The sequence below is a fragment of the Protopterus annectens genome, chromosome 9.part0, assembly GCF_019279795.1.
Source record: "Protopterus annectens isolate FY-2018-M chromosome 9.part0, PAN1.0, whole genome shotgun sequence".
NCBI classification, from domain to species: domain Eukaryota; kingdom Metazoa; phylum Chordata; order Ceratodontiformes; family Protopteridae; genus Protopterus; species Protopterus annectens.
The window spans coordinates 1295046997-1295061993 of NC_056743.1; the positions used below are offsets into that span (position 1 = coordinate 1295046997).

The window sequence follows — 14997 nt, forward strand, 5'->3', positions numbered from 1 at the left end:
GTATCACCTTGTAGTTAGTATTATAATGGCAACACAGTAAACTAGTCAGAAGATAAGTCTTCTACAAGGCTGACAATATCACAACTGCTCTGTGCCGTAATGAAAGAATAAAATGACATGAGAACTGAATAGCTAACACAAAATAATATAAAAGTCATACAAATTATAAAAGCAAAAGCTTAACTCAACTACAGCTTTGCATCTAAAGCAGAGAGTTGATTATCCACACTAATTGGGACCTACAGTAGTTTGGATAATCAAATATACATTGAACCGGATAAAAAAAACTTCTAAAATCTTGTTTTTTTTCTGCAGACAGGAATACACTTTTCAACCATTCAGCGATTCCAATGGACAATAAAGAATATTTTTCACACGAGTGGCTACAAGCTCAAAAAAACATGCATAAGCGAATATGTATAACATTTACATATTCAGACTTCATGATTTTTCCTACCCAAAAACTATGAAAGACTGTATTCGGATAATTGACATTTCAAATAATAGACTCTACTCATACCTCTCAATCTCTTAGTGCAAGAAATCTGGACAAAGCCTAAAATTTTGGGGGGACAAAGGTCAAAAATATGGACAGATTTTAAATATTGCTCTTATAAACGTAGAAAGTTGCTAGTATGCCAGGTTTTGTATTAGCATGCATTTTCTGAATGATATGAAGTCTGTCACTCAAATGAATTTCATTATTTAGTGACTTCAATCCTCAGTAATTTGCCAGAGAAACATAAATTTTAGGAGGTACAGACCAGAAATATGAGGCAAAAATCTGGACATTCTGTGAAAATTTGTACAGTTGAGAGGTATGATCTACTGTAACTGTATTTTTTTCATTTTACTGTAAATACACCTACATTTCTTCAATCTCTAATTCCATTTCAGGGTTGTGTGGGAGCCTGAAGCCAGTCCCAGCACTCAATGTAAAGCAGACATGAATGCAATTTACTCAGACACACAAACTCATGTGTAAATAGTGTACAAGTATGTACGTCAGTTACTTAGATATTTACTTTTGCACTGTAGGTATTGTTTATTCTTTAATATCTAGCATGTATGTCTTTATGTGTTTGTTTTCTCCTGTAACTGACACTTGAAATTTCATTTAGGCAGCACTTGTATTTCCTAAATGACAATGTTTCTTTGAATCGTTGAATCACATATGGAATGCAAAACAAGGACAGAAGAAATGCACACTGACTCAGAAAAGCTATCCCAGCTAGGAAATGAACTGTAGCACTGTGAGTTAGTAACATTACCTGATATGCCACTCAAAACACCTCCAACATCTACTAATTGCTGCTGGTATGAAGTTTACCTAAGTGTAATAACAGTTGCAAGTGATGGTTGTCTTTTGGCTGCCTATACAATGTCCTGTAAATTCAATCTGCAAAAAAAAATTATACACACATACTGATGTTTCTAAAAATAGTGCACCTCTTTTTGACCCTTGTTTTGTTTGCAAATGAAAAAAAGCCTAAGATTTGTTCAATTATTAAGCTAACAAATTAAAACAAAGCAAGAGGCAGTAGTTTCATCACCCCACTGTGATGCTGACAGTATTAATGCACCATCATGCCTTCCCTAATGAGTAGAGGAAGTTTTTGATTTGATTTATCAGGCAACTACACATCTCCTGAGATTAACTTTCTGAAAAAAGTGAGAACTGTTTTGTACTAGAATGTTAGGAAAATTAAAGATGCGTTTACTCATATTTTTCTCCAAAACCTTATACCATTACCAGACATCAAAGTATTTCTGTGAAACGCAAGCCAAGATAAGGCAACATTTATTGAAATACAGTTTTTACCAACACAGATTCTTAACATTTAGCAAAAGCTTCCAGTCTACATAAGAATGAGTAGTAAATAATTTACATTAATATAGTTATAACAGTTATACAAAAATGAGACACAATTTCAATACAACAGTGTTTGTGAATCTTCAGTTTCAGAGTCTAATTTCATGTCACACACAAGTAGTTTCAAAATTAGAGAGTGAATGTCAACCTGTTTTCCTGTATTCTGTTCCAAATTATCACTGCTTTACTAGAAGTTCATATTAAAGGCCAGAGACGGCTGTAGCCAAGTTCCACCAGCAGCAATCCCAGTCCAAGATGCTAAAGGCAAGTGTCCCTTGCATTTTTTGACTTGCGCTGAACTTCAGGCTGAAAACTAATAGTCTCTGATGCAAGAAAAGATGAAATCAGAGAAATCAGATTAGACATGCAATGTTCAGAAGGCAACTTTCTGTATAGAAAGCATGTTGTTCTTATAATCCCCATATAAATTACTAATATTAATAATACCCAGCCTTGAACATGAAATTGGTGAAATGAGCTGGACTATGTGATCCGTTATACTGGTACAGATGGTAACCTCTGAAATTTCAAGACAGCCACGCCCAAATGGACACAGCCCACAATAAGTAAGGCAAACCAACCATTAAGATAAACTACAAAATGATTTAGAATATGCATATGACACATTTAACCAGCACAAAGGAAAATGGAAGTGTGATGTGATGTTTAAAAGCAACTACCCTTTACTATATTTTTACTATGTCTTTCAATGTTTACTGTAAAACAAAAATGCAAGTGTAACACAAAATCTTCAGATTACACTAGTGCTTTTCTTTGATTGATGGAGCTAGGTCCCAACGTAAACAGATGCAAAAGAAAGAGGTCAAGGTTTCTACATTTCTCACAAAAGGATTCAGATGGAAAGCTGTTACTACTGGGGCAGCAGCTGCATACAATGTCACCTTTCTCCTTGAAACTGCACTTCTTAAAAAAATGTATATGCAACAAAAAATCCGAATTGTTGCAGCATATGAATATTCTAAGAAAGAACTGAAATGGCAATCTGAGACCATCTCTGGACTTCCATGCCATTTTTCCTTTAGATATAGCTTAATAACAAATGAACTTTCTGGAAATCATAAAAAAATGATGCTAGTAAATCCACTGAAAAATGTTAACTAAAAGCTCAGTCTGTTCAGATGATGAATGAAATGCTTTGATAGATTTCAACATCCCATGCATGTGGCAGATGCAAACCAAGAAATGAGAACAGAACACTCAAGTCACTTCACAAAAACAGAAAATGGGGACATAAGTTTGAAATCTGGCAATTAATAGCTACAGACCGCAAATTAATTTCAGATATCATAATCTAAGCAGCACAGCACTGACTATATGAAAATAAGCAGAGAATCAAATATTACTAAAGCTTACAGGGGCATCAAGAACCCGGAAATCAAAATGCTCTGACCTTACTAACTGCCCAAGACCATGGCTACTGCCATAATTAGCTCCCCAAACCTATGGAAAAAAGAATCATAGTTTTAAATCAATGTTTTACCCATTATCTGCTGCAGGAACTTCTGCTCTTACTTTGTGGGTAATGACAAAAATGTACACATTACTCAACTCTGTAAATAAAAGACAAAATGCTTGCAGACCATCAGTCAGGGTATACAAGTAGCCTCACAAAATAAACAAATACAGCATGAAAAGTTCTTCAATCTTTTAATATTTCCAGTGAAGAAATCTTTAGCTATTTGTTGAGGCCCTGTGACCCCTTGTACTGCATTCCAAAACCCAGATGGGTAGAAATGTGCAGTAAACAGCATGCCAGCACAATTCAAATGCTCTTAAATCTGTACAAAGAGCACAACAGCACCACTTTCTTTGTAATAAAAGAACTTTTGTTTTTGTACACTACATTACTTTTCTAAACACAACTCAGTTTGCTGAGGGGTTTACTTGTGGGCGTGTGACACACACACACACACACACACACACACACACACACACACACACACACACACACTGCACTTTCCTACTACGCAACACAACTACAGCAGTCTTATTTCATACCCTCTACCATTTGACCACCCAGAAATTCCAACTTGAACTACACCACATTTCTTGCCCAATATATCAGAAGGAGCTATTTGCATGAGGTCAGTGACACTACATTTTAGTTTTAGGAAATCTTAAGTAACTCATAACATCTCCTTCTTGGAGAACTTAAAGCCTAAATAAATGCAGCTTACCTCAGAGCTCTTCAGGTAAAGGAACTTCAAGACCTGATTGCAAGAGGCTAACAGTGGCAAGTGTGCATTAGCAGACAAAATTTAGGCAAGGACACTCCTGGCTTGTTATCAGTACTTTGTACCTCTAGCCAATGCCCAGCAGTGGCACAGTTCAGCTACTCATAACTAATCACAAAATTGCGAGAACCAGTTCTTCCATTGCTCACATTCATATAGAGCATGAGTCAACATTCATTACCCAAACATTTAGAAAAGTTATGAAAATATGTCGAAATGCATAATTTTTATCTAAATACTCATGTTCTGATCAACACCACCTTCCAGAAACATACTACATTTATTTTAGACCTGAGAAAACTTCAAACATGGCTGCATGGCCCCATTCCATATATACAAGCATATGCACAATACACAGAACACTGAGCATCAGCAGGTGTACTCACAAACACACAACATAACATAACAGTCCAAAATTTCAGAACACATTGACAGAATACTTCAGAAGTTTATGCAGGTTTAAATGAGTTGCTCATAGACATTAATCTGAATGTGTGTTAAGCAATGAATCCTTTTGCTCAAGAAGTGCTGATGTGGCCAGTACGTCACCAGGGTTTCGAAAAAACAAAATAACATATCCATAGCTATTCATTCCAGCAATTACACTGGTCATTATAAGCCTATCTGCTGCAGTTTCCCTTCATTAAACTTGGTTCAAACATATTCTTCCAAACAATGTTAATTATGACAGCACAAACAGGAGAAAGATACACTGCCTACAGCACAGACTTAGCTATAAAGAGTTAGGGAAACCTTATCATCCACCATCTCTCCACTACAATGGCCTTGTCTAAGCTGTCTACTACCTGCACACACTACAGTTTCAGTAGGGAAGGTAAGTAAGATTTTGGTCTTTCCCACAGAAAAAGGGGAAAGAAAACTGGATGATGCCAGTGCTATCTTGTCCTGCTGAGCTTATGACGTTAGACTTGTGCCCAAGGTTCTGAACGGCTGGATATTTGGGAACAGCACAACTTAACTACCAGAAACCACCTCTTGAAAAGTCTTTTAAAAGCACACAGACATAGACTTCCAGAAAACTACTAGATGCCTTGGCTGTCTCTCTAAAACAAGAACACCAGTTATAATACACAGGCCTTCCTTAAAGCACAGCTTCTGTAAAACAGCTGAACAGCTCAGTCTAAATGAAGCGGAATGCCTGACACTACAGAATACACTGCAAGATAAAACCATATTACTACATTATTACTCATACAGAACAGTAAGTTTTAAGCCCCCCCAAAAAATACTAAAATAAATCCCATCATTAAGTGTGAAGTGCATACTCTACTCCCAATGTTCTCACAAACGAGTGCTTTAAATTACTACTTCTCTGATGCAAAGACGAGTGGAAATTGCATGTAAGAGCAAACTCACCCCTTACTGTATCTGCCAGGCTCTGCCAATAGAATACAAACTGCATGTACTCAACTCTTACAGCAACTGTAAAGTTGACTAACATAATAAACAGTGGAAAGAAAAAAACAGTCAAAACACTAGCAAAAAAGTGCAGTGAAGAGTAAGAAATAGATAATACTGTGACATTTTAGGAAGTACAAAAAATATCACTGGGGAATATCAGATACAACACAAGTACAATAAAGGACCATACTCCCACAGCAGTGTAATTGGCACAACACATTATTTTGAAACAACTACAACTTTGCAAAACAGGCCATCACTTGTAATGTACACCCTGAAGTCAGATGAACTATGCTGACATTTTTATCTATGAATGAGATACTTTCTAACAGCCTCTTAATGAAGTACAAAATTGCAGCATAATTAGCAGGAGGGAAGTAAGTAAGCCACACAGACTGCTCAAAATGATGGGATGAAAGTAAATTATGTGCCTCTATAAATTGGGGGAGAACACTGAAGACTGGATGTGACAGAAGGAAGGCACACAGTTCCCCAGTGCAAAAGGCAACAGTCTATTATGAGTGCCAGAAAGTACGAGAGATGGCTTCTTAGGGACTGATATCAACCAGTATTCTGCACGAAAAAATGAGATCACTGCATGATGTGCCATGAGAGTGAGGTTTATGATACTTAGCTGAGTGACAGTGCACTGTAAAAAATGAACCTGATCTAAACTCACATGCATCCCAAACTGAAAGTTATGACTGCTAACGGATAGCAAGGTTCATTTTAAAAATTAAACACAATCCACTGTCCATGCCTACAGCAGACCTAGCATTAAAGGCACTTGATCACTTACTGTCTACAAGAAAGACGCAGCAATAAGAAATGGAGGATTGAACAAAGATGGTCAAAGAATGATTAGTGCTGAACTTTTCTTTAAAACATGAGTGCAGTATATGGGTGAGTACTGGCACAATAGCACTAGATATCCCCCTCTTTTTAACTCCCACTGTATGACTCAGACTGCAAACTTCAAAGACCCCAGATTACATCTTGCACAAACTGGCATATTCTGATAAAAAAGCCCACTCAAGACAAGACAGGACCTAAGAGAAGGGTCACCAAGAGCTGAACCATCTGTTACACCAGAATTACAAGGGTAGCACAACTACAGCAGCAAAGAACGTTCTCTTGGTTTTGTAACACAGAGAAGCGTGTGCGTGCGCGCGCACACAGTTCAGGGACAGCTTGGTAGTGAAGAGCACCATACTGTATGTGCGTGCGTGCGTGCATGCATATTTCCACACTTAGTGAGACGTAAATGGTCAAGATGTGCATGGAGTGTAGTGCAGTAAATCAGGAGTGACATTACTTACAAACCCTTTTGTGCCAAATAAAAAAACAGCAAAGCTGTCAACTACAGTAGTAGTTAAATTTTTGCCTTGTACAAAGGATGTAAGCTGGTATGTCTCTCTGTTGTAGCAGAAACAGAAACTACAACAAAAAGTTAACTTACTGCTAAAGGTTAGATACCTTCAATGCAGCAGACGTGCATTTTCATATTCACAGCTTTAACCAGCTAGATGAGGGGATACAGAAATGTGCAATGCAACTGCAGAAAACATTCTTTATTGCTTCTGGTTCTACATATGTATCTCTGCTGCAACCTGCTCCTGGTTCCATACATACATCTCTGCTCTGACCTGCATCAGTAAGACAGCTACAGGTTTTTCCCATATCACAGGTGACAGAATTACACTAAACTAAAACTCAAAGACAAACAAGGGCATCTCAATTTGTACACAAATTGGTTTAAAAGAACAAAACATACTGTTTTAGTGTAGTACAATGCAAGATACTTGAAAAGGTTTTGATTAACTTAAGAAAAAAATAACACACATGACGATACAGTGATCAGTTAATATCCAAAAAATGCCAGTGTGCACAGGGTTTTAAAGTCTTAAGGTAAACACACAGGTTCTGCAGTGGGATGCGAGTACATTTCAAATACATAACTTTAAAACAGCTTCAGAGTTTGCAGCATTGCAGCCCCATGATTTCAACAATTATAATTTCATGTCCGACAGAGATATGTTCTGCACCAATGGACTAAACAATAATATTTTTTAAAGTCACCATTGCCTTAAGAGTAACAATGGGGTATATTATGATGTGTCAGAAGCTCTTGAAAGAAACATATTTTCTCTACCCCTTGGATTCCAAATCAGCACTTCTGGTGAGGTGTCACTGAGGAAGATTCTCCCAGCCCCACCCCACGATGATGTTACTTTGCTGTTTTCCGTTATTCTGGGTAATTGAATCAGATGAAGCAAAATGTTGGATGTTCCCCACTCTACATTCCTGCTCCTTCTGATGTTCACATAATTCCACAGCATGAGTTCTGCTTCCTGGCCTTGAAAAGAAAAAAAATAGGATTTCAGACTGAAAACCTTGCAGAAAGGAGATACAAGTCTGGAATTACCAAAAAATTCTAATAAAATTAAATTGATTTACTTACTGTAACATCAAATGTTCTTCCTTCCATATCACTGTTGCAGTACTCCTAACAGAAGGGATCTCCTGTCAAGAATAGCCCAATGTCCAGCCAGTATATCAAAGCCTTAGCACTTACAGGTGCAGTACATCACACTTATGCTCCCAGCATACAAATGCACACATCCCAAAATTCTTTGCTGCCAGTCTGAACACCATCATTGCATGTTGGTCTGAATGCCTTTCTTCTGTGCTGGTTACTAAACTGTTTTTTTTTTCAGATAAGTGCCCCGTTGGGGTTTCTCCTTATCTTCTTTTTATTTAATATTGATTGGTTTTATGTTATCCAGAAAGGGAAAATGTCAGTGTGGAAGGCAGATTCCCCATAAAAACTGTCACGACCACTGCCTGTTTTGTTTGGGTGCTTCCCACAACCATATGCAGTGTTCTAGCCACCAAGCTTTTATCCCTAAGACCCTGAGTAGTCATCTCTCCTCCTTATCTACTTGAAAACCAATGTTAAGTTGTTAACTCAAGGTGGTATGATGGAGTCTTCCCATTCTGAGGGTCAGCTGTTAGCTAAGTAAAAGGCCAAAAAACTTCAGTCTCATATGGCTGCTGTCCAGCTTTCCCCAGATGTCTCTCTTGAGGCTGGTGAAAGTTTGCTGGATTGTCTGGTGGTTGCTTCAAATTCCTCTACCGCAACCCTATCAGTGGAAGGTATGGATCCAGCTTCTCAAATGTCCTCGGAGGCTTTACAAACATCTGCTCCAGATATTGATGGGGGAATCTCAGCTGACTACATCAGAGGGACCGAGGGGCATCCCACAGATCTTGGTGACGGAGGAGATCCTTACTACAATTATTGAGTGTTACCCAAGGGTCTGAACCTACTAGGGTGTTTCATGCGGACGTCCCGCAATAAAAGAAACATAACATCAAGCATACTTCTCCTGCAGCTGAAGATCCCCAACATAACTGGCAGAATTTTACTAAGGGGTTGTTTAATACTTTGATGGCTTTAAAGCCTCATCAGGGGATGTCTGTACCTATTCCCTCCGGTCTTCAACTCCTCGTAAAAGACCTAGGGAAATGGATTCCTCTGATGATCAGGACTCTGGGGGAAGAGTCTTTAGCCTACTCTTCCCAAATCCCTTCCTCTCTGGATTATGATTCAGAGGAGGAGGATTCTATTATCTGCACTCTCCTTTAGAGGAACTCTGTTTTGGGGACACTATTAAACATATGATGGAATTCTTTAAGTAGGACTGCTCTCAGGTTTCTAATAACAAGATGAGATCAGATGGAGTTTCACAAACCTTCTGCTGTTCCCCCCGTTTTAGCTGCCCTCCTGAATACCTTTTCAGCAGCTTCTGTGGCACCTGATTTTTAGCCCCTTGCTCCCAAGACACTTGACAAATTTTACAAGGTGCTTGATGAATGTAAATTTGTGTATAAATGCCCTTCTGCTGATCCTTCTATAGTATCTGTCTTTTCAGACAAACTCTCCAAGTTACTGTCCTCTACCAAGTTATTTCCTTCTGATAAGGATAAAGTACAGTTTTGTACCTACCATAAATGTAGATGTCCGATAGACATGCAACTGCAGTCATAACATGTGGGTTGTCCTGCCTCAGGCAGCCCTCGGTCGGCCGGATTCCAAAGTCTGGGTCCGACGTCGGCTGATGTCGCATTTCTCTCCGACGTCAGAGCGGCTGGAGTACATAAGCATCAGCCGACGCCATTTTCTTCAGTGTTTCTTGCCCCAGATGCCAGGTGCCCTCCAAGGAAGGCTGTAATCAAATTGGAAGACAAAAACAGGATTCCAAACAAATAAATGAGCAATAAAACAAATACACCATAACAGATATCCCCAGCTAAGAGAAAAAGGGAAAGGAGTGGACCCTAGGCATAGAGGGGTATGGAGGGAGGGAAAAATCCGACTGCAGTTGCATGTCTATCAGACATCTACATTTATGGTAGGTACAAAACTGTACTATGTCCTTCAAGAATGCAACTGCAGTCATAACATGTGGGTAGAATACCATAGCTTAGCTGGGGGAGGAGGAATGCTCTAGGAAAAAGATGGTGTGGCAATCAAACCCTGCAGGACTGCCGAAGCAAAGCCTGCTCTGGATCTGGAGTACAGAGGGAGATTGTAGTGTTTGGAGAATGTATGCACGGAGCTCCATGTAGCAGCTTCTAGAATGTCCTTGGTAGGCACCCCTCTTAGGAATGCTGTAGAGGTGGCTGTAGCTCTGGTGGAATGTGGTCTGACATTGGCTGGAACAGTCTTTCCATGAAAGGAATAACAGAATCTGATGCAATGTCCAATCCATTTAGAAATAGTCTGTTTTGAAATTGCTTTTCCTTGGACTGCAGGGGCGTAAGCTACAAAAAGTTGTTCAGACTTCCTACTGTCCTTGGTTCTGTCCAGGTAGTATCAAAGTTGTCTGTGAATGTCCAAGGTATGCAACAGTCTTTCCCCCTTATTCTCAGGATTGGGGAAGAAAGCAGGCAGATGAATGGCTTGATTTAAAGAAATTCTAGATACCACCTTTGGCATAAAAGTAGGGTTGGTCCTTAATGAAACCCTGTCTCTGTGGAAAATAATAAAGGGTGGTATTGCCATTAGGGCCTGTAGCTCCGAAACCCTTCTTGCTGAGGTAATTGCCAACAGGAAAGCTGTCTTCCATGAGAGTAATTGCAAGTCAACTGAAGCTGCTGGCTCAAATGGAGGTAGAGTCAGTTTTTCTAAGACAAAATTGAGGTCCCAGGCTGGCACTGGGGCCTTTCTTGGTAGCTTAATGTTCTTGATTCCCCTGAGGAATTGCCTTAGCAAGGGGTGAGAAAAAACAGGAGGATCAGTGTTGTATCTAGCTGAAATAGCAGATGCATGTATCTTTATGGAAGAATATGAGAGGCCGTTCTTTAACATATCTGCCAAATATTCCAAAATGAGTGGGATGTTCAACAATGATGCATCATGTCCCTTGCTGGTATTCCAATTGCTGAATCTTTTCCACTTTGCTAAGTACACCTTTCTGGTGGATGGTCTTCGAGCCTCTGTTAGTATCCGCTGAACCTCCGTGGAGAGAGATAAGCTGAAGTTATTCATGGGATCTCCCAGGCTGTTAGCTGCAGTGTCTGAAGATTTGGATGCAGTGTTTCAAAATTGTGTTGAGTCAAAAGTAGAGGCCACTGGGGAAGGGCCCACCTCCTGGTGTGACATATGCTCCGTAGTAGTGGGTACCAGTGTTGTCTTGGCCAGTCCGGAGCTATTATGATTCCCTTGGGTTTCTCTGCTTTGATCTTTAGTAATACTGAGGTCATCAGTGGCAGAGGCGGGAATGCATAGATTGCTAGGGAGTTCCAGTTGAATGAGAGGGCATCTATTTTCCAAGCTTTTGGATGGTATGTCCTTGTGCAAAATTTTGGTAGAAGATGGTTGAGGTGAGAGGCAAATAGGTCCACTTCTGGCTTGCCCCATGTCGAAGTGAGTTGTCTGAAGGTCTTTGGATGTAACCTCCACTCGTGTGGATCTGTGAAATTCCTGCTTAGGCTGTCCGCCAACACATTGTCTTTTCCTGGAACAAACTGGGATTGTAACTGGATGTTTAGGCTCAGTGATTTCTCCCAAAGCTGCATTGTCAGTCTGCAAAGGGGGTAAGAGTGGGTGCCCCCCTGCTTGTTTATGTACCACATCACAGTGGTGTTGTCTGTCCATATCATTAAATTGCCTTGCTGGAGTTGGTGTTGAAAGGCCTCGATGGCATGCATTACTGCCAGCATTTCCTTTTGGTTTATATGCAGATGTGTTTCCTTTGGAGACCATTGTCCTTGTATACACCTGCCTTCCATGTGCACCCCCCCATCCAAGGTCTGAGGCGTCTGTAGTCATGGTCTGTGTTATCTGTGGTTTTTTGAATGACATACCTGTGTTTGCCTGGCTCACCGAGGCCCACCATAGGAATTCCTTTTGTAGGCATGGAATGAGTGGTATGATTGTCTCCAAGTTGTTGCTGTGTTGAGACCAAATGCTTTTTAGGTACCATTGAAGCTTTCTCATGTGTAGTCTTGCTAATTGGACCAGGAGAATGCAGGATGACATGTAACCCAGGGCCTGTAGGAATCTCCTTGCAGTCATCTGGGTGAGTTTTGCTAAACCTTTGAAGTAATGAGTTAACTTCTCTTGCTTGTCTTCTGTCAGGTAAGCCATCTGAGAGGCTGTGTCTAGTTTGGCTCCTAAGAAGATTATTTGCTGGGATGGCTGCAGTCTTGACTTTTGGAAGTTGACTGTGTATCCCAGAGCTTGAAGTAATCGTATGATATAATCCAGGTTTTTTGTCAACATCAATTTGTAGTCCGCTTGTATGAGGCAGTCGTCCAGGTACGGGTAAATTTGTATACCCTGGAGCCTGCAATGAGCAATTACTGAAGCCAGGCATTTTGTAAATACTCTGGGCAGTAGATAAGCCAAATGGCAATGCTGAGAATTGATAATGCTCTGGCCCTGCAAGAAATCTGAGGTATCTTCTGCAGCTGTGTCTGATAGGGACATGCAGGTATGCCTCCTTGAGGTCCAGAGTAATCAGCCACGACCCCTTGCCCAGCATGGGAAGGAGTTGCTGTAGAGTCAGCATTTTGAACTTTGGTACTATGAGAAAGGTGTTTAATGTGGACAAGTCCAGTATTGGTCTCCATTGAGATTCTTTTCTTGGAACAAGGAACAGTCTTAAGTAAAACCCCTGGTCTTGTTCTTGTTGTGGAACTCTTTCTATTGCTTTCATCCGAGTCAGCAGAGTGATTTGCTTGATAGCCTCTGCCCTCTGATTTTGTGGTAGGTTTGGCATGCCTTGTTTTCTTGGTAAGGTATGAAAGTGAAACCTGTACCCTCGGTCTATAATGTCCAAAATCCATTTGTCCTTTGTCAGTCTGTGCCAGTTTTCTGTAAACAGAGATAATTTCCCACCCAAGGGAGCTTCTAGTTGTTCCCTGGTAGGCGGTAGTAGAGGAAAGTCATTGAGATTGTGGTTGTGGGGCAGGTGAAACCCCTCGTCACTTCTTTGGTTTCCTGGCTGCCATTGTCGTCCCCTGTAAGGGCCTCTGTATTGGCCTCTTCCTCGGCCAAGTCTGTTCTTACCCCTTTGAAACTTTTCTGGATTAGGAAAGGACCAGTTTTTTGAAGGCCAATTCCTACTGAATCTGGGGGGTTGAACCTGGAAGAAATCTTTCACAGTCTGAACTGATTTTGCTTTTTCTTCGATGGTCTTTAACACATCCTTAGCATTTGCACCAAAAAGCTTGTTCTTTTCCAAAGGTGCATCCAGAAGTTTTGCTTTTACATGATCTGGTAGAGGTTGATCTTTTAACCAAGCATGTCTACAAATGACTGCCCCTGTCATAGCTGCCCTACATGAAGCTTCCAGTGCATCATATCCACACTGCAGGAAGTGATTGCTTACTTGCTGAGTGTTATGTACAGCTTCCTGCAAAGTCTTTCTGTCTAAAGGATCAGGAGTGGCTAATGTTTTTTGTAAATTTTCTAACAGATAATCCTGGTATTGTAACATATGAAAAAGGCAATTTAAAGCTCTCATAGATAAGGTAGTGGATGTGTAAACCTTTTTGCCCCATCTCACTAATGACCTAGCTTCCCTGTTGGAGGGCAAAGGATTTTTTTGAGGTGGAGGCTGAAACTCCTTTAGGCCCCTGTGAAACAGTTTCCAAATCAGCAGTATGGGCCCTGAATAAATGGGAATGAGTTTCTGGGACCCTGTAATACCTGTCTGGCTTGGCTGGAGCAGGAGGAAGAGAATCAGGGGTAGCACTAGAGTCAGAATACAAATCATCCAGAACATCAAGTACAGGAGGAATAGCTAAGGGCCTGTACTGAGGCTTCTTAAGGTAAGTCCTAAGGCGTTTCCTAGAATCAGAATATTCCTGACCTTGCCACTTGAAATGTTCCCTCATGGTGTGCAGAACTTCCCCAAAGGAAATATCCTCAGGAGGGGAGGCCGAGGGGATGGAATCTTCTGCATCCGAGTCCTCATAGGTCTGGAAGAGCTCTTCCTGGCTATCAGAGTGGACAGAGCCCTCAGAATCTTCATCTGAAGGAGTAGGGTCCGAGGGTTCAACCCGGGGCCTTTTATCAGGATGAGGCTGGGATCCTCTCTCAGGATGGGCCTGTGAACCTCTAATCATGGAAATTAAATCAGCAGCCATGGACATAATTTGTGTCTCTGGAGTCGGCTGAGGTAAGGATTTAGAAGTGATATGCTTTGTTTTGCTGGCTGCCTTAGCCCTAGTGTAGGCCTTAATAGACATGGCCATAGGGGGCCTGGCAGCTCCATGTGCAGGAGTGACCTTGTCTACAGCAATGGTCTCGGGCATATCCTCGGTTTCGGTATCCGGAGGAAAATCGATAACTGTCGTTGGAGGAATGTCTGGAATCGGAGTCGTCGGTAATGCGGTGTCTTCGGTTCGGAGCGGTGGAGAGACCGTCTCAGAGGGAACCGGAGCACTCGCGCTAGGTTTTGGCATGGAGTCGGTGGTAGACGCGGGCCGAGGATGTCGGTCCCGGTCTTTTCGCTTTTTGGGAGTTTGCGATGTCGGAAGATCCGACGGCATGGTGTAAGCAAAATTATCGCCGAAAAAATCTTCAGCGAACTCCGCCCGGCGCCTGAGAGTGCGCTTGTTGAAGCAAGCACAGGCCGAGACGTCGTGGTCTGGGCCCAGGCAAGGGAGACAGTAAGAGTGGAAATCCTTATGAGGTATTTGTTTACCACAAGAAAGACAATTGTTAACTTTTTCAGTAATTTCTGACATCGGCTGAGGCAAGAAAAGGTCCCCAACGGGGTACTTAGCTTTTTTGATGACTTCGGTATCGTAGAATACAGGAGCTGACCGACCGGCACTTGCGAACTGCTTCTGCTTCGGGCACCGCGCGGCAAGAAAGACTGAAGAAAATGGCGTCGGCTGATGCTTATGTACTCCAGCCGCTCTGACGTC

At 41.2% G+C, this 14997-nt stretch overlaps 1 protein-coding gene across 1 annotated transcript in view; it reads right to left on the reverse strand.

The window, feature by feature from the left end:
* Positions 1-1784: 1784 nt before the first annotated feature.
* Positions 1785-14997, reverse strand: part of YKT6 (YKT6 v-SNARE homolog) — a 405865-nt gene continuing 392652 nt past the window's right edge. Inside the window, exon 8 of the mRNA XM_044084243.1 lies at positions 1785-7906. Coding sequence (XP_043940178.1) covers positions 7871-7906 — 36 coding nt within the window. The 3' untranslated portion in view covers positions 1785-7870. The remainder of the gene's footprint in view (positions 7907-14997) is intronic.